We start from the raw sequence: 25,722 nt of genomic DNA on the forward strand, positions 1-25,722 counted from the left end.
AGGCTACGCAGTGTGCTCCAGGTTTTCAACTTCCGTGAGCTGTCACCATTACTGGAGTGAGCTTTGGTGATGTAGCTGTCACTGAGTCATTTCTGCTCCTGTAATTAACTCCTCAACCATATTCCTGGAAGTAACACCAATAAAACTCACTGGTTCACCAAGTTGGACTTTGGTGGCGTCTGTACTTTGGTTTGTCATGGGCTTATCTGGGGTGAGTAGATGTGTGTGCAGTATCTCCCCAGGAAAAGTTTTGTCACACAACACGGGCACCTTAAAACTATAAGTTTAAAAATGAGGAAGCTGGAGCTTAGGAGATGGCTTCGTGGGTAAAGTGCTTGCCACACAGCATGAATACACAGTTCAGAACTCCAGCTCCATGTCAAAAGCTGGACACAGCAGCTTGTCTCTGCAATCCCAAGGAAGGAGGAGAGTGGGGACAGAAGGATCCTGGGGTTCAGTGAACAGTCAGTCTAGCCAACTCGGCATGCTCCAGGTGCAGTCAGAGACTGTCTCAAACAATGACAGAGGAAGGAAGATACCCAATGCTGACCTCTGGCCTCCACACCCAAGTGCACAAACACAAACGAAACTACATATTTACACACATAACAAAATGAAGAAACTTCGAGTGGAGAGATAGCTTAGACGTTAAAAGTACTCTGCTCTTGCAGAGAACCTGGGTTCTGTTCTCAGCCACCACATGGCAGTTCACACCTGCCTGGAACTCCAGTTCCAGGGGATCCAATGGTCTTCTGACTTTCACAGGCACCAGGCACATACCTAGTACACACACATATATACATGCAAGTAAAACATTCATACGCATAAAATAAATCTTTTAAAATTTAACTCTGAAAAAAGAAGAAACTGAGGCCCATGATTGAGTCTCCTAGCTCTTACCCAGTTCATGGTCAGGATCAAAAACCTCTCGTCTCCTGACTTCCAATCTAAATCTTTCTTTCTGAGAACACTACCAATCTAGATGTGTGCTTGGTAACAAACCTTCAGAAGTGGAAACAGGGACCTACCACAAGCTGATTTAAAAGGGATGTATCCTAATCCAATAAAATGTTGGAAAAACTCTGGTGAGCCTGACTGCTTCTCAATTTCCATCATCCTTTCTCTTTCTTCTATGCTACACAATTCACTGCAAATGTCCCAAGACACTAATGCTGTATAAGAAGTACAGGACATCAAATTTAAATGTGTATGGGGGGAGGGGTGGTACTGGAGACAGAAATCCAGGGCCTTCTGCATGCTAGGCAGGGGCTCTACTTCTGAGCTATACTGCCAACCCTAAATTTAAACAATGTACACAACTTCACTGTATTTCAAAACTATACTGTGTAAAATTGCCCTTTTTCTTTAATGCACCTAAAAATGACTCAAGAAAGTCCTATTTTGAAGAATCTGTGGAACTTGGTGTTTTCTTGAGTCAGAGTCTCACTATATAATGTTCAGGCTGGTCTCAAACTCCAGATCCTCCTGGCTTTGCCTTCTAAATGCTGGGATTCAGATGAGCACCACCACACACAACCTGAGCTTTGATGCATCTGAAACAGATGTTCTCTGATGCCGTCTACCACTGACCTGGGTATCCCGCAGGCAAGCATCATATGCCTCAGATGTCCTACCACAGTGGCACCACTCTGGATCTCATCTGTGTTTTTTATACTGCTAAGTTTCTCCTTTCCTTAGCTGTTCTTAACTGTATAATCTGTCTCGTCTTCCTCACGTTTTTCCAATCATAAATTCTAATCCCCTTTCATAAATTCTAATTACCCAAATAAACCCAAAGAATGATTAGGGTAAACTCTCTTTTCTTAGCTACTTACTCAATGCTGAAGCATCTGTACATCTCACTAGAGCAGTAGTTCTCAACCTGTGGGTCAAACCCCCAATGGGGCTGCATATTAGATATTAATATTACAATTCATAACAGTAGTAAAATTACACTTATGAAGTAGCAACTAAAAAAATGTTATAGTTGGAGGTCACCACATGATGAGGAACTGCACTAAAGGGTCGTAGCATTAGGAATGCTGAGAACCACTGGTCTAGAGGATATACTTTGGATAACTGCTGCTCTCAAGATCTTACGTGAACTTACCAAGTGGAGACCTAAAAGTGTGTGCTGGAAGATTTTAGACATCATTTAGGCTAACTCAAGCCTTTCATCTTACAGAGGCAGTAAGATGCCTCAGAAAAGGGAGCAACGTATTTAAGAACCTTACCCAGCAATTTCTCATATTGCAAGGTGTGTAGGCTGTTTTTGTTTTTAATTTAAAAGATATAGTTCCCCAAGAGTGATAAGATTATAGGTATGTACCACCACACCCAGTGTGCACAAGTTCAAGAGGCTGTTATTTTCTTTCCAATGATAGTCTACTTGTTGACCTAAATAGGTCTACCTCCAACCAGTTTTTAAAGGAAAGAGTAATTATCTTCCTTAGAGGATTTTAGGAAGCAGTTTTCCTTTTTATTCTTGTTATTTCAAATTATTATTGTGGCCACTACATAAATATATCTAAGTAAGGGATTTCTGTAAATTTACACACTAGAGGAAAAACCCTGAGACGAATCTGAAGTAAGTTGGTCAGGAATCTTGGTCTCAACCCTAGTTCTAACTAGCAAGCACCTACGCCTTTTTGAGCCGTTCATTCCAGTCTCTCTTGTGGAGGGTAATGAGTATGGGCAAGAGCTACTGGTTCTCTGCTTTCCTCAGGTTCCTCTAAGGAGGAAACAGCAGACTTGATATTTCAGCTTGTGCAGCTCTGTCAAGAGTAAGCAAACCCATAATTTCCATCAAACTTTGGAGCCCATTTGTAGTTGTGTGCGTGTTTTAAAAACTCTTTGCTCTCTGGCTCCTTTGGGAGGCCCATCACCCAGCTCCCAAATAAATCACACACAGAGTCTTGTTCTTATGAATGCCTGGACTTAGTTTGGCTTGTTATTAGCCAGTCTTTCTTTTCTTTTTTTCCCGAGACAGGGTTTCTCTATGTAACAGCCTAGCTGTCCTGGATCTCACTCTGTAGACCAGACAGGCCTTGAACTCAAGAGATCCACCTGCCTCTGTCCCCCAAGTGCTGAAATCCACCTGCCTTTGTCTCCTGAGTGCTGGGATTAAAGGCGTGAGTCACCACCACCAGCTTAGCCAGCTTTTCTTAAATTATCCCATCTATCTTTTGCCTCTCTTTCTTTGTTTTTTTTTTTTAACTTCTTTCTGGCTTGCTGTATAGCTGGGTGACTGGCCCCTGGTGTCCTCTCTCCTTTCCCTTGCTCCTCAATCTTTTCTCTCCCCAGAGGTCTCCTATATATCCTTTCTTCCTGCCAGCCCTGCCTATCCTTTCTCCTGTCTTGCTATTGGTCATTCAGCTCTTAGACCGATCGGGTGTTTTTGACAGGCCAAGAAACACAGCTTCACAGAGTTAAAGAAAAGCAACAACAACAAAAATGCCACACATTTTTCATCATTAAACAAATGTGCCACAGCATAAACAAGTGTAACAAGTGACTAGTTTTTGTTTGTTTGAAAAGACAGACTTTGGGCTCTTGGGGAATTTATGAGGACAATGAAGGACAGTGATGGAAACAAAGAGAAAAACCAAAAAAGAAATCCTGATTCATATAAAATTGAAAGTCAAATTCACTCCAAGCATCAAGAAACTCCTGATCCATGAAAGCATCTACACTTTTTTATCTGCGTCAAAGCTCAATTCTTGCTGTTTGTACTGCATCAAACTCAAAACGAGCTGCAGAATTTAATTATAAAGTGTACTCCTTACATTTCTATCAAACACCTAATTATATTAGAAAGAAAACTTTAAAAGAATCTTTTTTAGAGTTCCAAACTCTTGAGTGAACACAACAGTTCACTCAGCCACGATCATGTGGCGCATTTAAAAGGTATTAGCAGGGATTACATTTCCCTTGCGATCCCCAGGGAGGAAAATCTGAGGGCTGCCAAGTGCTGCCTCACTGTCTCAGCAAAGAGGGAATCTAGGAAAGAGAAGGGCTGAGGAACTGGAGTGTGAACTCCACGAGCAGCGGTGGACTCTGCATGCAACTGAAGCTCAACTATGTCATCTGGTGCAACTACAGAAATCTCCACCACGTGCCAACTGATCCTAGAGAAAGTTCTGTGTGTCTCTGTCCTCCTCGACGTCCCAACCTGTAAAATACGGGCAGTTTGGTGAAAGGAAAAAGAGCTAGCCACTTTGGAGGATTATCATTATGAGCCAAAGGATGTATTTACTTCGAAGATAATTTAACTATTACCATCTAGTACATGGAAAAGCAGCCTCAGAGAAAGGGTGCAATTTATTCCCGACTTCACAATTAAGCTTTGAAGCCCAGATGCCAATACATATCAGCAAAGGCCGCACTATAGAATGCCACTTTCATTCATGCCAGGGGGCCCAGGAAGGGACAGGGATTTAATTATAAATTAAATTATAAATTTCCCTTCAACCACTACAGCGTTTCCATTCCCCAAAACACTCACTCCTCTGCATACTTCCACCTGCAGAGCCCAGATAGTTTCCTTGGTTGGTCAATAGCGGCAGAATCTGAATCCTTTGGGGCTGAGTCTTCACTAACATCTATACACAGCTCCCTTCCCTGCTCCCCCATATGACTGGGGAGTGGTAGCCCTAGATATTAATAGGAATGTACCCCTCAAGCGGATGGCAGCAGAAAAGCTGTCAGCTCCGACTTCCAAGACAACTTCTCCGTGGATGCTTGTTTCCTCCCCAGCGCTCACGGTTGACAGGAACGGCTACGAGTAGGTCCTGCCTGATGTGCGCGGCCTGCACCGGCCGGTCTCGAGGGCGGAGGCCGCCGCAGTGTGGCCCGCGGGCAGGCAACAACTGCGCAGAGCTCGGGTACCGCCGTCCCGCACGGGCGGCCGCGGCCGGTTGCTCCTGCCCGGGAGCCACTTCTTGCTCAGATCTGCGCGCCGCCCACGCCCCCCTCTGCATCTTTAGCTGCACCGCGGCCTCCACGGTGGACGCCCGGCCCACGTCCCGGGGCGTCACGCACGACGCTCTGGAACCCCGCCGCGTCGGGGACCAGGCCCGGGCCTGAGACGCCGCGCCCAGCCGCTGTCCCGCCCGAGCCCTGCAGCCCCGCAGCCCGCCCCACGTCGCCCGCACCTGTCGCGCCCCGACCTGAGCTCACCTCGTCCCGGGGGCCCTCGGCCCACGCCCGAGCCTCTGGGACCGGCTCCCTCCACCGCCTCCGCCAGGGCCCCAGACGCGGCCGCCGCCCACTTTCGGTTTCCCCGGCACCGCCTGAGTCCCGGCTTGGGAAATCACCTAAAGCCCCGCCCTCTAGGCCACGCCCTGCAACACCAAGCCCCGCCCCTCGGCCACCCGGCTCGGCTGGATGTGCGCAGGCGCAAGCGCTCAGGCCACGACCGCCCGCCCTAGGGTTCGCCGATGAGAGGGAAAACCGACGCCGCCTAGCGGTTTCTGCGCGTGCGCACGCCGGGCTGGCGCTCGGGCTGTGAGCCTCACACTCCTTCCACAAAGTTCATTCTCTTCAGCATCTCAAGAGTTTCTTTTAATTCAAGTAGACAGTCCATCTTCAGTCTTCTCGGTCACTCTTTGGAGGATGGTGACCACACTACAATGCCAGCCTCCTTCTACCCTTCTTTTCTGCTTTGTCACACCTCCTTCGCACCTGTATAGCTGCACCGCTACCCTGAAACTAAAGCAGGGATCCTAGAATACTGTCCAGTATGTAATAAGCATACTCAATACATACTCAAATTCATTCATTCTAAAAGCGTGGAATATCTGCTATTTATTCACCCCCTTCACAGTAGCTCCACTGACATTTATTTGACGCCTGGTTTGCTTGAACCCGCAATGAACGCTTCGCATCATTCGGTCCATTTTTGCTGAACGCCTGCTGCCTACTCCACCAGCGTCCTTTAGTTTGAGGTATACTTTTCATACTGTGAGCTGCACAATTCAGATGTACATTTGATGTATTTGGTGTGCATACAACAGAGAATCTACTACTAACAGGGAATCTGCTCCACACAGAGAAACCATCACAGAAAATACAAGGAGCATACCCACATCCTCTAAAGTTCTCCCTCATTCCATGATATTTACCTCTCGGCCCATTCCTTAGTCCAGCAACTGCTCTATTTTACTATACATCTACTTGCATTTTCTGGGGATACGTGTGTGTGTGTGTGTGTGTGTGTGTGTGTGTGTGTGTGTGTGTGTGTGTGTATTCCATGTGTCTTGTGGAATAGTTTTAAAGATGTGTTACATTTGTTTAGGCTTCAGAGAAGGGGTTTTGCTTTTGTTCCCATAGGAGACCAGAAGCTCTAGATACCTTCAGAAAGGAGATGGACCAGGTTTGATCATGGGAGGCCTCCTGAATCTTGACAGGGGCTACCTATCAACAAAGATTACAGCTAGTCTTCCCAGGACTTGGCCATTATATCAAATTTTCTCAGGGACTCTTAAAGATGCTTTTGCCCACAGACAACAGACATAGTCTAGAGAAAACGACGTCGACATTCCTAATAAATGGTGTGGGTGACTGTTGGTTATTTGGTGGGTTATGGATGTTTGTTATAATTTAGGGGAATATAAAAATATAGGATAAAAAGACAACTATTAATCTCAAATATTTTGCATTGGCATGGATTTTGGATTATTGATACAAATTTAAAGTTAAATTTGCTAAAATGTAAATGTTTCTACTCTTGTTTGGGGTATTGTGCTTATGCAGCTCATTTAAAAATGCAACGTATAAATAAGAAATGAGGCTAGTAGTTAATCTATAATGATCAAGCTTGTAGTCACATTAAGTATGTTTCCAAGGTTCAATAGGTATATTTTAGATAGATTATTTTAAAATACGTCAAAGACTTACAGAAAATGGCATTTAAGTTGGTTAATAACCTAAGGTTTTTCATGACAAGGAGACACATCTGGTCCTGACAGTACCGATATACTTTATAAAAGGATGATGGACATCGAAGAAACACCATGGGAGTTTGCTTTCGTTGTGACAAAAATTAGCCCTTTGGTCAAGAAACTGCTTTTGCCTTGACTGCTTGACTATGTGAAGACTGGACACACAGAACCCACAAGAACGTGACTGCTGAACTTTGCCAAAACAAGGCAAAAGAGTCCTTTGAGATTCTTGCTTCAGAGAAGAGTCTGCTTCTACAAGACACAGTGGAAAGCGACTGATGAACTTTGCCAATACAAGGTAGGAGAATCCCTCAAATTTCCTGCTTCACTGAAAAGTCTGCCAGATACTCTAGGCTAAAAATGGATGTCCCAACATTACAGAAGAACTTTGGGTGACTGTCCAGGTAGCCAGATGTCTCTGTCATTTTTAGAGTTTTGAAAGTTGCTTGCACTGCACTTCCTGTTTACTCAGGTAATATTTTATCTTTCTGGGGTCTTGGATGGAGTTGAAGACTAGATAGTTACAGTTGCAGTTTTTCTTAATTATGATAGAAAGTAAATTAGATATAAAACCTTGGAGTCACTAAGACGGGATGGATGGTATTTTCTCTGAATTTGCTAAATACAAATGGACTAAATATTGTAAATGTAATTCTTCCTTGATAACTGTTTTTGTTGTATTTAGCTTTACTATGTTAAAGTCAAAATCTTTCTTTTTTATTTAGACAAAAGGGGGGACATGTGGAATATTATTTTAAGATGTGTTACATTTGTCTATGCTACAGAACACTTGCTTTAATGATGAAGAAATGTTCCTACAAGCCTTGTGCTTATAGAACTTTCCATTCATTGAAAAGCTGCAGGAGTGATGAACAGGCCAGAAGGAGATGTGAGAAGCCAGATATCTTGTGTTCTGAAGGTTCTGTCCTAAGGCTTTGCTCAGGGGTGTTCTTTGAACATGGTTCTCTTTCATAATCTCACATCTGACCTCTGCCTAAGTCTGCCGAAGTGTCTCTCTGAAACCGAATTCTCTACATCGCCTTTATTCGATTTCAGTCTGCTTCAGATGTCTTTCTCCTCTCTCTGTTCCCTGTTCTCAAGGCTGTAACTCTAGGGAGCTCAGAGACCTCATGCTTTCTCTCTGCCGTGTCCCCTAATCTACTTCAAACATGGCAGAATATAGCCAGCTCCCTCTTTGGATTCTGCAATACTCATGACATGCCCTGGTTCCACATTCAGATGGTGGCAGGGGATAAAAGCAGCACCTACGAACTGAGAGGATGCCTGTGGGGATAGGAAGTTAGATGATACACAGCCATCATGTTGACTATTGATCAGTACCACAGGGATGAGTCACAAAAGAGTTACACTAAGTGAAAAACCAGACACAAATCTGGCTACATATCGTATGATCCCTTGCATGTGGTACTCAAGAGAAAGCAAATCTGTGGCGACAGAAACCCCATCAGCAGCCCTCGGAGTAGGGAGTAGAGGGAGGGAACGAAGGTAGGTAGAGGGCACTGGGGAACTTTTGGAAATGGTAAAGCCAGTTCTGCATCTTGATGATGATGGGCGGTTGCACAGCTGGGTACATTTGTTGAAACTCATCAAACTGCACACTAGAAAATATTTGCTTGTAACAACTATTCATAAATAAAGCTGGTTATGGAAACTAGCTACACTACATGGCTTTTCTTTGTACACAGGATACTGCAAACGGGCACCTTTACAAGCATAAAGGATCTCAGACTTAGGGTCCACGCACGTCATTTCATGTTTGGAACTCAGTATCGTCTAACTTTTGCAGGAGGCAGTCTTCTGGTAATCATGTGTGCCTTCAGAGGCTTCACCAGAGGGAGTTTATCATGAAAAGGAAGTGCAAAGCAAGGCCTAAGAGTAGGGAAGGTAGATGGCCTCGCTGTCACCTTATCCTGAGCTGAGAAAGATGGAGATATAAAATCTCCACCAGGCTGGGTATGGTATCACACACCAGCACTTAGGAGGCAGAGGCAGGCAGAACTCTGTGAGGTCACAGGCCAGCATAGTCTATATAGTGAGTCCCAGGGAAGCCAGAGTTACATAAAGAGGGCCTGTTTTTAAAATAATAAAAACAAACAAGTCTCTTCACCAAAACTCCTTCATTCACTTTTGTTCATCATGGCAGCCTACTTTTGTGGCTAGAGCCATAGTGAAGGTCCCAGGACACCTGTTTGAGGCAGAAGGAGCCAGGGCTCTTGGTGGGGAACTCTACCCTCATGCCCTTATAATAGTTCAGCAAGCCCAGTAAGGGTCTTGTTTCAAGCCATATCGATAGCTCCTGCCCTCCACCTGACAGATCTTTGTAGTACGACCCAAGAACTACATACTCTTGACCCTCCCTCTCATAGCCACTGGGGAGTGTTGCAAACCCCCCTTCCAAATCACAGTGACATCTGGAGAGACCCGAAGTGCTGCCATCTCGCCTTCTACCCAAATATAACTGTTGCTCCTTTATATTGTTTCCCAAAAAGAAAACGCAAAGAACCATGGAACTCTGATTTCTGTCACTTTCTGATCCATCAGTGGACTGCAGGAACTTGCTTGGGACATACCTGCCACGATGAACAAAAATGAATGAAGGAGTTTTGGTGGAGAGATTTGTTTGTTTTTATTGTTTTAAAACGGGGCCTCTTTATGTAACTCTGGCCAATCTGGGACTCACTATATAGACTATGCTGGCTATATATGCATGGGTGGTACCTCTCAGGAAACCTCCCTCATGGCCCCCACATAAAAACAACCACTCTCTTAGCTGAGCATCTGCATGGCGCTTTGCTCCTCAGATGTGGTCTCATGGGAAAGCGGCCAAGGACCCAGCCTTTCTGAGTCCTCCTTCTCCTGGCTGCCCAGCTGCAAGTGACTTTAGCAGCATTCCTGCCTACCACTCAGCCACAAGCTGAGGTGTTTCTGCACCTAGGTGGAACCCAGCTACTGGTTGCTTATACAAGGTCAGGAAAGTTAGATCCACAACAAAAGGAACTTCTGGATAGTTCCACTTTTGATTAATCATTAATGGCATCATCGCTCCCTCTTCAGTTACTGCCCCATGAACAAATAGAGAGAAATTTCTAGACACTGTGTTTGTTTTAACTGAGTAAGGAAAAAGGGGGGGGGGGCAAAAACAAAACACAAAACAAAAGGGAGGGATCACCGGAGCCCTGATGACATTCAGGCCTTGGCTGCATTCAGGGATTGCTGAGCAAGCAAAGCCCCTAAGCTTCCCACAAAGGCTCCCAAGGTGAGTCAGCTGAAAGGCCCTAATCCCCCTGCAGGGTGATCCGGAAGCGGATGAGGCCACAGAGCCACCAACAACAAGGAAAGCTTTAACAACATATTGTGCAGTGAACCAATTGGGTAGAGCCCATGGGAAGAGACCATCTTCACCCCCTTCCCTGTGAGTTACACGTCATTCCTACAGCTCAGCCTTACACAAGGCCTGCAGTACCGATGGTGATTGGGTGTGGACACTAAGCACTATCAGGTAGGCTGAGAGGCCCAGACATTTGTAGTAACTCGTACTTTAACAAGGCAATCAGGCACCAAACTGGAATAATGGATATACCTATTGGTATACAACTTATGCTGTAATAGTTGCTGGGAGAGAAGAAAAGGGAAAACAATAACAAGAAACTGCATGGCACTCTGCTCGCAGACTCTGAACCGAAGCGGAGTTAGAATTCATGAAATGGGCCACCCAGGTAGCATCACAGTCCCTGACCCTATCCACCTGTCTAAGTCCAAGGTTACACTGAACTGAAATCCAAAGCCCTTTGGCTCCAGTTCTAGTTTGGATCCCTTTCCACGACAGAGTTAATCCAGTAAGTAGCCAAAGGGCTTCTCTTGGAGCCAACGGGTCAATTCCTATTAACCTGTGGTCCGCCTGGGTGCAGCTCCCTCCCCCAGGGCATCTCGACTCTCACAATGACTGGATGCTACTCGGCTCAGGAATCAGATTTCCCTTGTCCCGAGGTGTCTTGCCAGCCATTGCTGTAGATGACAAACCTCTTTTCTGTATAAACATGAATTACTTTCCCCCTAATTTTACAATGGATTTTTCTAGGTGATTTTCCGGGTCCGGGAGCCATGAATTTTACGTCAGGAGTAAAGAAGCAGAGGGGGAAAAAAAACCTTCGTCATAAAATGAAGGTCGGAAGTTGTTTCCTGGGCCCTGTAGATTTAAATACTGCTAGAAATTTCCCGACAGCCAACACCAGCCAGAGACAAGGAGGGCAAGATGCTCCCGTGTTTTCAGCAATAGACACTGGACGCACGCGCGTGTGGTTATTGGAATTCTCCGTCACTCACTACACCACAGGATGCCTAACTCGCCCTAGAGCGCAACCACTTGAGGACTTTTAAGGAAGTCATTCCTTTCAAAGGACTCCCTAGAGTTCTTTTAACCCAATATTTTACCTCCCAATTTTCCCCTCATTTCCTCTTTCATTTAAAGCAGAAGCCCTTGCTCTCCGCACCAGTTTCCTTAAAACAGGACGCTTTGTAATTTGCACTTCAAACGCTCTAACAACACCTGGGCCAGAGTTATACTCAAGCGGAGAGACTCCGCAGTAAACTGGCTGTTACTCGGCGCTGACTTGATCGCTCCTCCTCCTACAGCGCATGCTCCAGAACTTGGACTCTAAACCTGCGTGTAAACATTACAGCCCGCTCCTTACAGAGAGCGGTTTGTGTATTCGAGGTGGGTCCGGGATCGCGATGCCTACACGCTCGGGCGCCTAGCACATACAGGGTGACAGCAAATATTTGCAGTGAATGAATGAATGAGCGAAGGGTTTAAGTCCAACACTTTCTGTGCTGCTAAGCCACCTGTCCGTACTCCCAATGAATGAAATAGAAGACTCCCCCCACCCACACACACACACAGGACAATACATTAAAAGCATAACAAAAGCCATCCTTTATCTATTATTATCAAAGCCTCCATGAAGAGCTATACACCTGTAAATTAGCCAACTTCTCTTACCAAATCCGGGTACCAGCTGCCAACTGATGATAGCATACCCCAGTCATTTAGGCGGCTGTAACAAAGCACCACAGACTGCGTGGCTTACAAACAACAACAAAAAAATATTTCTCACGGTTTTGGAGGCTGAAAGCCGGAGGTCTGGGTGCCAGCTTGGTCCGGTTCGGCTGGCGACCCTCCTCTGGGTTGAAGACTGCTGGCTCCTCATTGTGTCCTCGTGTGGGGTTCCCCTCTCCTCCTTACATAGTGACATAGTGTAGAGAGCTCACGGAGATCTCTTTTATAAAGGCACTGGTCCCATCTAGGAAGCCTCCACCCTCATGACCTACATCACCTCCCAAAGGCCCCGCCTCCTAACACCAGCGCACTGAGGGTTGGGATTCCAACCTGTTGATTCTGGTGAAGGGATACAGAGTCCATGGAAGTGACAGGGGTTCATACAGAGCCTTGATCTTGACTCTGTCACTCAATATCCATACAGTTTCTCCCTTTAGATTTCTAAAACGTCTCCAGTGTGTCCTTCCTGCTTCTTCCCCAATTGCTTCCTTTCTGGGAAGCTACCAGGTACTCTGCCCCCATCCACACTTAGGGATGGTGAGGCAGAGGACAGGCTGGAGCAATGTGTGACCACTCCAGACACCTTTGTTGTCAACAAGTTCAACCAGAGAGCCAACACCCTGACCAGTGCACAGGGCACCTCTGCAGGCAGCCTCGCACCCCGACTGTGAGCCCGTGCTTACGAGAAAGGCATGTCTGAATGTCATAGTTCATTCTCCTTGGGTCCTAACTCAGAGGCTTGATGAAAATGCCGGTAAACTTGAGTGAGTCTGAACTTTTTTCATGGTATGGCCACAATTTCCAGCCTTTCTCCCTGGGCAGGCAGTCTCAGGGCAGCACCTCACATTCCCGGCATGACTTGTTGAAGGCAGAATAGGAAATAAGATATTGGCTTCCAAATATGGAGTTATGTATTTGTTGTAACACCATACCAAAAACATGGACAGATATATCATGTCTTTTCACAGCAGCAGAATTTATTGACTAACAATCAATTCACAAACTGTGTCAGTTTCATTGGCTCCACTTTGAAATCCCTCAAAAGCCTAGCTCTGGCAATCATAGTTTTTTTTCCCTTCCACTTCAATTATTAAAATGGATTCAGATCACACATTAGACGTCACATGATTCACAAAGAACCAAATGAACACCCCATAACAGTACCTGACCAAATAGAGCAGTGCATCAGAAAAGAGGTGGAAATACGTGAACCAAATGAAAGTCTAATCAGAAAATTTCAGTTACTAGGAGGAAAATTTCCCTGGGGACGTTCAACGACAGAGAGCAAAGGGAAGAGATCTGTGGACTAAAGACAAGAACTTTGAAATTAAGCGGCCATACAGAAACTCATAACTGTTCAGAGTGCCAAGAATAACTGACTTGAGTATTCAGGCATAAATAAGATGTCTGTATTAAACCTGCCAAGGCTCAGGGAACATCACAGGAGAAGGGGTGGAAAGGATATAAAGGAACAGGGAGGAGCCCTTTGAAATACTGGACATGCCATAGCCATTCATACTCCAAACTCATTGCAGCTATAGATAGCTTCATAAAACCTGTTAAAGTCAAACCAACAAGATCAGCCCACGTTCTAGCAGGTAACACTGACAGGACTCAAGAAGAAGACAAAGAAGAAGGAAAAGGAGAAGAGGAAGAGGAGGAGGAGGAGGAGGAGGAGGAGGAGGAGGAGGAGGAGGAGGAGGAGGAGGAGAAAAGTGCAGGAGGACATGCTGGAGATAGCTTCAGTAATCAAGATTCATTGTCACTGTGATTTGAATAAGACTGGCCAACATAGGCTCATATTTGAATGCCTGGTCCACAATTGGTGAAACTGTTCATGAAAGATTAGGAGGTGTGGCATTGTTGAGGAGATGCGTTACTGGAAGTGGACTTAATTAACTACTAAATTAAACAAACATATTTTAAGAATGTCTTAACTTCAAATAGAAGTCAGAAAATGTGTTACATTGGGGGAGAGGATTTGTTTTTGTTCCCTATGGAAACAAAAAGCTACAGATTTTTTCAAAATTAATAAAGACCAGATTTGATCAAGGGAGACCTCCTGAAAATCTTGACTACAGACATAAAGAAAAAAAAGAAAGAAAAACTACAAGACAGGTGATGTATATGCTGATTCCTCAGCATGGGACAGCTCTGAGACTGGATGAGACATGAGAAATCTTGTTGGCTACAGAGTCCTCATGACATTATTACATGTCATCCTTTGTAAGACATGGATAGAGATTTGTAATAGTTTGGTTATGCAGTCCAAATAGACATAACGTTATCAGATGTCTTTTACCTGCTCAAACATAGAACAAAAAAAAATCATCTTTAGCTGACTTATGCACACCTTCCATACTTGTGTTAGTGCAGGTATGTGTGTTACCTTTAAGTTTGTGTGTTTTTAGGGGGGAAAAAGACACCAACAAAGACAAGTAGCCCAGATGATCCAGCCTCTCAGAATGTCTCTGTTGCAGTTTCCTCAAAATTCTGCATTCAGAACAACTTCAAAACTACTGATGGAGATGGCCCAGCCTCATGCACTTCCCCAGCCAAGACTAAAGATAAGCCCTGCATTTTTCCATCACAGAGAGACTATCACACAGAGACTAAACAAAAAATAATACACCTAGTTCTCCCAGGACTTTCTTATTATCCCAATTTTCTCAGGTTCCCCTAGAGATGTTGTCACCCCCCAGACAACAGGAAGCAGTCTAGAGAACATGACACCATATTCCCAAGAGGTGGAGTTGGTGGGTTTTGGTCATTCAGTGGATTATGGATCATTAGGGGGTTGTTTGCAAGTTGTTATTGGTCATAGTCCGGGGGGAAACTAAGCAAAGGAGATTAGATTCAGAGATCTCATTCTGAAAAATAAGGGGAATATAGGAATGATAAGATAAAAGGGTAGATTATTGAATCTATTTTAAAATAAAAAGTATTAATCTTAACTATTTTACATTGGTATGGACTTTTGTATATTGATACAAATTTAAGGTTATTTTTGTTATACTTATATGTTTCTACTCTTTTAAAGATATTGTACTGATACAGTTCATTTAAAAATATAATGTAAAGTTTTAGTCCTTGAAAGCTATTTAGAATAATAAAGAAAGGCAGGTTAGTAGTTAGTCATCTATAACAATCAAACGTACAGAGTCATGTTAGATATGTTTTCAAGGTCAAACAGAGATAGCTATATCTTAAATAGATAGATGGTCTCCAAACACTACAGAATATGGCATTTAAAATGTTTTAAGAACATAAGGCTTTTCATTACAGTGAGATACATCTGCTCCTGGCAGCACTTCAAAAAAGAATGCTGGGCATTGAAGAACCTCTATATGGAGTTTGTTTTCTTTGTGGCAAAACTAGACACTGGGCAAGAAATTTCCCTTGCCTCAACTGCTGACAATCTGCTGCTCAAATTGGACAAGCAGGGCACAAAAGAAAGCAGGGCGGTATCACAGGCAGGACCCAGGCAGGTGCTTTTTGTTTGGTTTTTTGAGACAGGGTTTCTTTGTGTAACAGCCCTGGTTATCCTGGAACCTGCTTTGTAGACCAGGGTGGCCTCAAATTCAAAGAGATCTGCCTGCCTCTGCCACCTGAGTGCTGGGATTAAAGGTGTGCACCTCCACTGCTCAGCTCCAGGCAGCTTTTGAATTGTATTCCCATTGTTCCTCCCATTCCAAGTCTGTGCAGGTGCTGCCTGGGACACCAAGGCACAGATTTTATATCCTCGCACATCCACCTAGTGGTAGCTTCTGGAAGCACACCTAGAACAACCCCACCCCCCACCCCCGCACCAGTCTGAAGACGGGAGATCTGAGAGGTAGAATGAACTAACTGGAAAGAAGATTCTGGAGCCCCTTGCTCAGTCTCCTCAGCCCTGCGGCTGTGGAAGCATCCAGATCTTCTCAATGGAAGTGACTATGTCCAGTCAAGGAAGACACAAGGGAAGAAGGTGAGGTCACTAGGTGGGAGGAGCTTCATAGGTCTTATTAAAGGAAGGGCTCAGGTAATGGAACCCTGAAGAAGTGACCTTACTTCCTGGTGAGAGATCGCAGTAGCTCTTCCAACTTTGGAAAACAGATTAGCATGTTCTATAGACAGTGCCCTGCCTATGCAGAGAGCCTCAGAGGAGCAAGATGCTAGGCTGCTGAATGACACAGTATGTATGTATGTATGTATGTATGTATGTATGTATGCATTTACTGGTATGTGAATGTCAGAGGACTTCTTGTACAAGTCAGTTCTCTCCTTCTACCACATGGGTTCCAGGGATCAAACTCGGGTCGTAAGGCAAGCATCCTTACCCAGTAGGCCATCTTACTGGCCCTGCATCTGTGTTGTCAAGGTTCTGCAACTGGGAAAATCTAGAATGAGAAATTTTTTCTACAGATACTGGCTCAGCTCCCACCATTGAAGCCTGTGGCCATTTGGAGAAGGTACCCTAAAGCAATAATGGGTAATATCTCACAGATTTCCCTATTAGCACGTGTGTGTGTGTGTGTGTGTGTGTGTGTGTGTGTGTGTGTGTGTGTATGCATGTGTGGTGTGTACAGGTGCCTACAGAGGCCAGAAGGGGGCACTGGAACCTCTGAAACTGGAGTTATAGGTGATCTTAAGCCGCCCAGTGTGAGTGCTGGAACCCAGCCTGGGTCCTCTGGAAGAGGAGGAGGTGCTCTTAACCACTGAGCCATCTCTCCAGCCCCAGTAACAGACTTTCTAGTGGTGGGGATCACCCACAGTGAAGGCCAGGCAGACCCCCGACACCTCCTGGTCTGGATGCCAGACACTGTCTTATCCAATCTCCATCCAGAAAGTGAAATGAAGCCCCGAGCATGCTTCTGGATGCTGCTTCCTTTGACGTCCTGGTATTTGTTTTAAGATTGGGTCCTGGTACCCACCGACCAGCCCTGCTAACCATGTGAACCCCAGCCTCCACCAGTCTTTTTTACTGAAAATGTCCTCATCTCTGATGAAACTACAGTGCTGGCGATGTCGAGTTGCAGACAAATGGGCAGGGGGCAGAGATAAAGGCTTTATTTGGGGTGCTGAGAAGGATGGCTAGAGTACAGGGTCCGGATGGTGTCAAGGGAGCGCTTCCAGCTCTTCTTCCAGCGCTGAGCCTTCAGCTCCAATGTCTTGAAATGGTTCTGGATATTCTTCAGTTCTTTGTCAAACAGGGCCAGGTATTTCTGAAGGGAAGCAAGAGGAAGGCCCATGGGGATGCCTGCTCTCACAGATTTGGGAGCCCTGAGCTCTGGGACCCAGAGCAAGCAGCTCCTGGCCCTCCTACAAGCCATTTCTTGGGAATCCACCCCACAAGCTCTCAGGGAGGTGAGGTTATTCTCCTACCTTACATTTGGGAAGACTGAGATATGGAACCCTGTGGCCACCCAGCTCAAGAGAAGCTGAGCAGGGACAGAGACCCATGTGTCTCTGGTTCTGGAACCTGAGCATTCCTGACCACTGTCCTGCATGGAGCTTTCATAGGTTTCCTGGCTGCTTCAGAAGGCCGAGACCTGGGTCTCCACCCCTCACTGAATTCAGCAGGGAGAGTCTTTCCCTCCACTAGGACCTGGAGGACATACCAGCACTGGGCACTTCTGGCTTTTCCCAGGACCAGTGGATACATGGATAGGACTAGGTTTCTCCACGGGCACTGGGACCAAGGTGCCTGTTATCTTCAGGTATACTGCAGGTGGCATTTGGATGAAGCCTCATCAGGTCAGCCCCACAGCCTACCAGTGGGGATCAAACCCTGACTCTGCTCATCCGAGAGTGGTGTAGAAAGGCAAGTATCTCCAGATACTATTGTCCTTGTCAGTGAAATGGGGGAGGGTCTACACCCTCAGCATCTGGAGAGGATGTGGCAAGATGCCTCATGTGGAGAACAGGAGGTACTAGTTAGCATCTGGAGGCTTCAAATGTTCCTGCTATTGCACCCGAGTACATTCCCACGGCTATGGGCGTTGCTGTGTCTATCTTCCTTGTGCCTAAGTCTGCTGTCTTTCTGCAAAGCCTCTCTCCACGACCACTAGGTGAGTAATCTCTCAGCTGGGTTCACACAGGGTTCACGCCTCAGTCACCAAGCTAGTCCAGGAGATGGACACGGCCCCTGGCATGCGTCCTTGTGTCTGTAGAGAGTTGAGACCTGCAGCTCTGGGGCATGCCGGCATGTGCTGCTTTCTCCATGGGCCAGGTGTTGGGGTACCCAGTGGAGTAAAGCTTCCTCCTTCCCAGGGTAGCCAATCTAAGCTGCTTTGTCCCCCCGGGGATGTACTGCCTGCCCCTGACTCACCAGGAACACAGCATCTCTGGCTTCTACGGTGGCCAAGTGGCCCAGAGTGGTCTTATAGGTGGTTATTGATGGCGTCCTCCGAGTCAGTATCTTGGTTTGAATGGTGATTTCGTTGGGTTTGATTCCTGGCCACTTCCTGCAGACAAACGTGCTTGGCTTCCTCACTGGCCAGCCACCCCATACCCAGCTGGAAAACTAGGCCATCAGCATGGATTTAGATGGCTTTGTTAAAGGTCCCATACACTTTAATTTGGGTCTTTATGTTCTGTTTCCGCAATGACCTAACAATGTGCACAGCCGTGGGGCCTGCTGTATGAGAAGGGGAAATGCCAGGCCTGTTTTTTCCCTTTCTGGGCCTTTCTTTCCTCACCAGGCTGCCTTCCAGGTAGCAGTCATGAGCTCCTGGCTCATTTTTCTTGTAATGCTGTAGGAATGTCTGTGGAGAATACAGTTGGGAGACTCACTGCCCCGGGGGACAGGCACTTGGACAGCTGTCTTTACACAAGCCAGACAGCTGCAGTGGTTCAAAGCGCCAGCAGCAGCCTGAGACTGTACCTCCCCTCAGGACAGGCCTCCTGTTTTTTTGCAGGCCCCTGTGGTGGTTCTTATGTGAACCTGTAGCCACGGAGTTCTCAGGACGTGCAGGGTGACCTCACCTAACTTTCTCTTCAAACAGCCTTGGTCGTTTCAGAGAAGGAAACTGAAGGCGGTAAATCAGGGGCTCTCCGGGGGTATCAGGTCTGTCTGAGTTTAGAGCCCGAGTCCCTCCCCACAAGCCTGCCCCACCCACAGTGGATACAGCCATTCACACTGCCCTTGTTTCTAGACGCTCACCTGCTCCCACGTTCAATCAGGGGCTTCTCACTCTCCTCCTCCAGAGAGAGCCTAGCCAGCTTCCTCCGTATGAGGATCGATAGTTTCTGCTTTGGGGGTTCCATCCCTGACAGGAAGGAGGCGTGTTACTGACTGTGACCTCATGGACAACTTGAGAACCAAGGATGTGACACGATGGTCATATTTAGAGATAGGAGGCCACGCCCTGGAAGGAACAGTCAAGGCTGCTTAGCAGATGTCTAGCCTGGGGATTCACCTTTGACCTGCTTTCCTGGTAATGAGAGTGAGACAAAGACCAACAGAGCACTGTTCAAGAGAGCCTAAGGTGTATGACTCCCACCGTCCATCCATGCACAGCCTCCACTCCCTGACTTCACCAGGCCTGACGGTTTAGCCCCCAAACTGAAACCAAGAAGCTAGCTGGATGTGTGTTGTGGAATATTGTTTAAAGATGTGTTACCTTCTTTTATGCTGAAGCATATTTGTTAATGATGAAAAGATGTGTGTTGTAGATTATTATTTTAAGATGTGTTACATTTGTTTATGCTGTGAAACATTTGTTTAAGAATGCAAAGATGTGTTGCATTCTTTTCTGTTGTGTTTGTTTAACTCTGTGAAGCTGTGTTACTTTGCCTGCCTAAAACACCTGATTGGTCTAATAAAGAACTGAACAGCCAATAGCTGGGCAGGAGAAAGGATAGGTGGAATTGCCAGGCAGAGAGAATGAATAGAAGGAGAAAAAGAGAAGAAGGAGGAGTGAGGAAAGGAGGAGAGAAGGACTCCAGTGGTCAGCCACCCAGCCCCACAGCCCACAAGCAACAGAGTAAGAAGTAAAGAAAGACATAGGATAGAGAAAGGCAAAAGCCCAGAGGAAAAATGTAGTTAAAAGGTAGATAGGATAATTTAAGTTAAGAAAAGCTGACTAGAAATAAGCCAAGCAAGCAAAAAGTAAAACAAACAAACAAAAAACCCAACTACAGATACGTGCCTATGATCCCAGGCACCTGGAGGCTGAGGCAGGAGGATCTCGTGCACAAATGGGTACTTCAAGAGTATCTTGAGACAGAAAGCTTCTGGTAGGCTCTTAATATTCAGCTCTATCTCAAGCACACTTATATCCACTTCATCATTGTAGATAAGGGCTGAGTGTCTTTTGCTATCATTGCCACAAGGACTGCTTCTTTTGGGAAATGCCTGTGTTTGGTTTTTGACTCTTTCAAGACTGACCTGTGAGAGTTCTTTGCACCCCAGGGATAACTGGTCTTTCTCTGACTCACAGGATATGAGGAGGAATACTCTTCCAGTTTGTCACTTCTTTCCATATTGGACTTTTATTTTTTCTTGTCTTAATCTTGGCCAGAGAAGTGCCACCATTTGCTTTAATAAGACCTTTGAGTCTTATTCTATATTCAGAAACGGTGCCCAACTCTAAAACTGTGATGATATCCCCTGCCAGGGCGCTATTTTTATATTTGCTCTTTGATTCAGTTGGCATTACTTTTTCAGTCAAAATATGTTTTTTGATGAAAATAAGTAAAAGTTGAGCTGGAGAGATGGCTCAGCAGTTAAGAGTACTGCCTGCTGTTCCAGAGGTCCTGAGCTCAATTCCCAGCAGCCACATGGTGGCTCACAACCATCTGTACTAAGATCTGGTGCTGCCCTGCCCTCTTCTGGACTGCAGGCACACATGCAGACAGAACACTGTATACATAATGAATAAATAAATCTTTAAAAAAATAAGTAAAAGTCAATTAGTCCACTTGCGATGTACATTAAATTACTAAATTGTCATGTGTCCTTTTCTCACTAAGGAGCTGGCTCTGGAAGCAGTCGTTCATGTCCATTTCAGACCCAAGCACGTTTGTCTCATGTCCTCCAAGGCCATTTGTCTGGGAATAGGCTGCCCTCTGCCCCCCAAAGTCTGTGACATAGAGAGAAGAGAACAGCAAAGCAGGCCAAGAATAATATTCTTGAGAGCAGCTGGAACACCTTCCAGAGGTGACCGCTGCTGGCCCCACCATATAAAAGCAGCTGTGGTGAGAAAGAGAAGCCAGAGGGAACCCCATCCCCCATCTGCAGGAAAAGCCTCAGGTCTCAGGTCTCAGCCTCAAACCCCCAGGTAGTTTCTACTGTGTGCTGTGAGCATTGGATGGACTGACTGACCTCTATCCGGTTTTGTATTTGGTGGGGTAACTACCCTGATAGAAGCAAAGAGATTCTAAGAGAGGCACCTGTGCCTCTCAATTTGACTATCGGGTCAGTGGCAGGTGGGAACATATTTTGACCTGGATTGCTTAGATGCTCATATACTTGGCCCTCTATTTAAACTTTGACCTTACTTCAGGATCCAGAAGATAGATTTGGGGAGGGGGGTTGCTGGATCTCTTAGTCCCACTCCTGAATGTGACCACATTGTATAAATTTCCTTTTTCTGCTTTCCTCTTAGTTTGGCTTATTTAATAGGCTTATTAGGATGGGAGACCAGATCTGATTTGGGGCACAGGTTGTGGCCCCACCCTGTTCTGCCCAGAATTGTCCATCAGTAGCTCCAGATGGTGCCTGACAGGGACTTTCCCCAGCTGCATGTTTTGAGTACTGTGTGATAAGGTTTTGCTGTCTCTTGATCTGTCTGCAACTTGATTATTTATTTTTGTTACTTTGGTTTGCTATGTACTCAAACTCACTCATTCAAAGCCACAAGTGTGGCTATTATAGATCATTTTGGGGCCAGAATACCACTCAATGAAAAAGATACTTTACCCTGACTGAGGGACAGTAGACACACCTCAGTCCCAACCACCCTACACCTCTACCCTAGGGCCATAGTACAAGTCAGGTGGACCACTTACGTGGAACCTGGAGGTCATCAATGGTGACCACTTCATCCAGCTGTATCAGGAATTTCTCTGTGAAGGAGGCCAAGCTTGCTATGAAGAAGCGGCTGTACTTCTTGGCAAATTCCTGGAAGAAACAGTGAAAATGGACTTCATATACAAAATCTCCATTACCAGGCTGGCAGAGGGAGGGTAGATTTGCCTCTGTAGAGAGTCTCCTGGTAAGGCCTCCCCGCACTACCTTAGCAACCGCATAAGGGCTAACTAGCACCTGGTCCTCAGAGCCCAGAGACCTCTCCCAACATCTGGTCTGGTATGAGACTAAGAAAGAATGCAGAGGGGAAAGCACTTGCCAGAAAAGCATGAGGAGCTGAGTTCAATCCCCACCCTCACAAAAAAAGCCGGGTGTGATGGTATGTATTACAGTTCTAGCACTGGGGAAAGAGAGACAGGGATTCCTGAGACAACCAGCCTAGCCTACTTGGTGAGTTCTGGGTTCAATGAGAGACTTTGTCTCATAAAACAGTCTGACTGTTCCTGAGGAGCAATACCCTGCACTAACCTCTGCCTTCCACATGCATGTATATACATACATACATACATATGTGCTCACACACTTCTTCCCCCTAACACACACACACAATCCAGAAATGGCCAAGGCACATACTCAGACAATTCACCAGGCAGAAAATAAAAGTAGGTATGGATCATGAAGAAAATGGTTATTGCTAGTTTTTTTTATAAATAATTTAGGAGTCAAAGTATGGCCAGACGTGGTGGCCCATGCCTTTAATGCCAGCACTCAGGAGGCGCTCTGTGAGTTCGAAGCCAACCTAGTCTACATAGAGAATTCTAGAATAGCCAGGACTATATAGAAAGACCCTGTCTCAAATGAAGAGACAAAACCAAAGTAATGTAAGCATTCCATAATGACCAGTTCATCTACCAAAAAGACCTATCACTTTTGTGTTCTCTGGCTTAAGTGCCAGCCGTCGGGGTCAACTTTCTGAAGGGGAGCATAGCCCTCAGCATTTGGGATGGAGACTGAATGGCAGTGCTCACCTCCATCTTCTCCTGGTTTGCATGGATCATCCGGCCCCACTCTTCCTGTCTTAGCTCCTCCACAATGTTTAGGGACTCCATTTCCCGGGCAAATATGGGGTGGCCGAGATTTGGCTGGAGCTTCAGGGCGTTTTCATCCTTCAATCAAACAAATCACACATAAGCAGAGGTTTTGAGTCAATCTTGGAAATCAGGACCAAGGACTTCTGTCAACTAAGGCCACATTCAGACATATGTGTCCTGTGGTTACATGAGCATAGAAAGGGACTCAGTGGCAATGAGGACAAGGTGGGAGGGTTGCTGATGCCAACGCTGAGGGTTGGAGAGGAGGCTGAGCGGAGCACCTGCTCCAACAGAATGTGGCCCTTTAGTTCAATAAAATCAGCACCAATCATATCCCACAGCACCAAGGAACACTGTGGCACTGTCATTGATCTCAACGACCAAGGCCCTACCAAAGACTCAAACACAGCCTAGAGTTTAGGGCATGCTTTCTGCCAACAAGTGCTGCCGTGGTTACTAATTCACCAGTGTCCCCTGGCCCCAGCAACCCCCAAACCTAGCTCCTCTTCTTCCCTTGGACTCAGCCTCGCTCATGACCGACCTGCCTCTGTTCTCAACTCCCTGCACCTTCACCTTCTTCTTCTCTAGATGCTTCTGCAGCTGCTCAAACTGGTCCCGAATCTCCTTCATGGATGTGCAGAACTTGTTCCAGTGCTGATCCTTGTAGTTCTCTACCACCAGCCAACACACCTGGGGCAGCAGCTCCTCAAATCTCCTCACCTGGGCACGCAATTCTGCAGAAATTGGGGGTAGGATATCAGGGAGTGGACAGAGGAGACATAGATTGTCGAGGCCATATCTCCAAAAATAGGAAAAATATTGGTCTCTAATGCTACTCCATCAAAAGGAGATCTGCAGCCAGACCAAGGTGGATAATGATGGTTAGGCAAATTTATAGGGATCCTGGACAGTTTGCTTAAAATGTGTTGTCTTTCGTCAGCTTGGACAAGGTCCCACCTACGACTTGGGTATTGCCTCGACTTTGGCTCTGCCCTCTCCTGGACTTCCAAACAAACAGTCATGGGCTCAGATGTATGCTGCCATTCCTGTATCTTTATCTCCCACGTTTTCATCTTGTTGTCTTGCAGGATCTTTCCTCTGTATCAACTTCCAGTTCACTAATTCCACATCTAGCTACATAAAACCTGGCTGCACACCTGCTCATCATTTTAAAATGCCAACTCATAACGTTTCTCTTTTAGAAGTTCTAGTTCATTCTCTTTGGTATCTAGTTGGCCATTTCTGTAGTACCTTACTCCCATGTTTCCAGTTTCCCCTTTTATTAAACTATAAGCACATCATTTTCTATTTTGTGCCCAGAGCCTCCCCCTTCCTCTCTCATTCCCTCTCTCTCTTCCTCTCTCCTTCCCTTTCCACCTCTTTTTTGTTCATCCCTCATTCTTCCCCTACTCTTACCATGTAGCCCAGGCTAGCCTTGACTTTGAAACCCTGTCTCAGCCTTCCCAGTGCTGGAATCGAAGGTATGTGCCACCCTGCAGCTAGCTGTGCCTGAGGCTCCTTCCTTGTCTGACCCCAAGTGATCTGTGACCACAGTGAGCACTTTGGGAACTTTATGTGTGGGAGTCAGAGGGCTGAGGCAAAGGCAGGTTTGAGGTTCAAGGATGTCTCAGTATGAAGCAAATTCTGGACACTGTTAGAGAATGGTAGCTTGAAGCTGGAGGATCTGTTTCAAGTCCCTTTGAATGATTCCCATAAAATAAAATGTTTTGTAGATACAAATCAGGTTTAGACACCACATCAGGGCTAAACTTCTGCTCTGGGTAACCAGTGGAGCTTTTTATATCTTGTCTTCATCATCCATTACCAAGGTTTCTGCTGAGTTGTTTGATTCTAGTTGAATGTGTGTGTGGGGGGGGAGGTTGTACCTCACTGACCTGAGTGAGGCGTTTGAGTCTCGAACACCCTGCTCTGCAGACAGAGCCCCGTGTGGTCCTAGCTTTACATGCAACATCTCACCTTGGGTGGTCTTCACATGTGCCTCCTTTTTTTAATACCATGGCTATGAAAGAAGAGGCTTGGAACTGGAGAGATGGCTCAGAAGAGAGCACTGACTGCTCTTCCAGAGGTTCTGCGTTCAATTCCCAGTAACCACAACTATTTATGGTGAGATATGGTGCCCTCTTCTGGCATGCAGGCAAACATGCAGGTAGAACACTGTATCCATAATACATAAATAAAATCTTTAAAAAAAAAAAAGGAGGCTCGAGGTCCCATGGATTTAGGGTAGCAGCCAGGATCAGACTCTGGTCCATTTATTATAATTTCTATTCTCACTTAATTTTTGGTTTTTGGGTATCTCATACTTCATGACTACTTTAAAAGATTTTATGCCCCTAATTCTATTACTTTGTATGCCCTCAGGAGGAGACAGAGAGGGTGCTGGACTGCTATGCCAAAGGGAACAGAAGTCTCCACCGGCAGATTAGGCATCTACAAGAGAGGAACGCTGTCTACTGTGCTTCTCAAGCCCTGACCACAGGGTCTTTGCTTTCAGGACAACCGTAGAGAATGGACCACTCTGAACTCACTGAGAAACACTGTCTACAGCTTGGATTTCTCTCATTCTACTATCAGGGGCTC

The 25,722-nt window shown here is 45.9% G+C and overlaps 2 protein-coding genes across 2 annotated transcripts in view; both read right to left on the bottom strand.

Annotated features, from left to right (window-relative positions):
* The window catches only part of Tdrd7 (tudor domain containing 7), a 64,302-nt gene extending 58,991 nt beyond the window's left edge, over window positions 1-5,311 (bottom strand). The window contains exon 1 of the mRNA XM_075967286.1: window positions 5,179-5,311. The gene's annotated coding sequence lies outside the window, so the exon portion shown is untranslated. The remainder of the gene's footprint in view (window positions 1-5,178) is intronic.
* Window positions 5,312-17,052: 11,741 nt separating this feature from the next.
* The window catches only part of Ccdc180 (coiled-coil domain containing 180), a 50,515-nt gene continuing 41,845 nt past the window's right edge, over window positions 17,053-25,722 (bottom strand). The window contains exons 32-37 of the mRNA XM_075968062.1: window positions 23,695-23,855; window positions 23,059-23,196; window positions 22,012-22,123; window positions 19,163-19,268; window positions 18,329-18,464; window positions 17,053-17,222 (exon numbers count right to left, since the gene is read on the bottom strand). Of these exons, the coding sequence (XP_075824177.1) occupies window positions 17,067-17,222; window positions 18,329-18,464; window positions 19,163-19,268; window positions 22,012-22,123; window positions 23,059-23,196; window positions 23,695-23,855 (809 nt within the window). The 3' untranslated portion in view covers window positions 17,053-17,066. The remainder of the gene's footprint in view (window positions 17,223-18,328; window positions 18,465-19,162; window positions 19,269-22,011; window positions 22,124-23,058; window positions 23,197-23,694; window positions 23,856-25,722) is intronic.

The sequence above is a fragment of the Microtus pennsylvanicus genome, chromosome 3, assembly GCF_037038515.1.
Source record: "Microtus pennsylvanicus isolate mMicPen1 chromosome 3, mMicPen1.hap1, whole genome shotgun sequence".
NCBI classification, from domain to species: Eukaryota; Metazoa; Chordata; class Mammalia; order Rodentia; family Cricetidae; genus Microtus; species Microtus pennsylvanicus.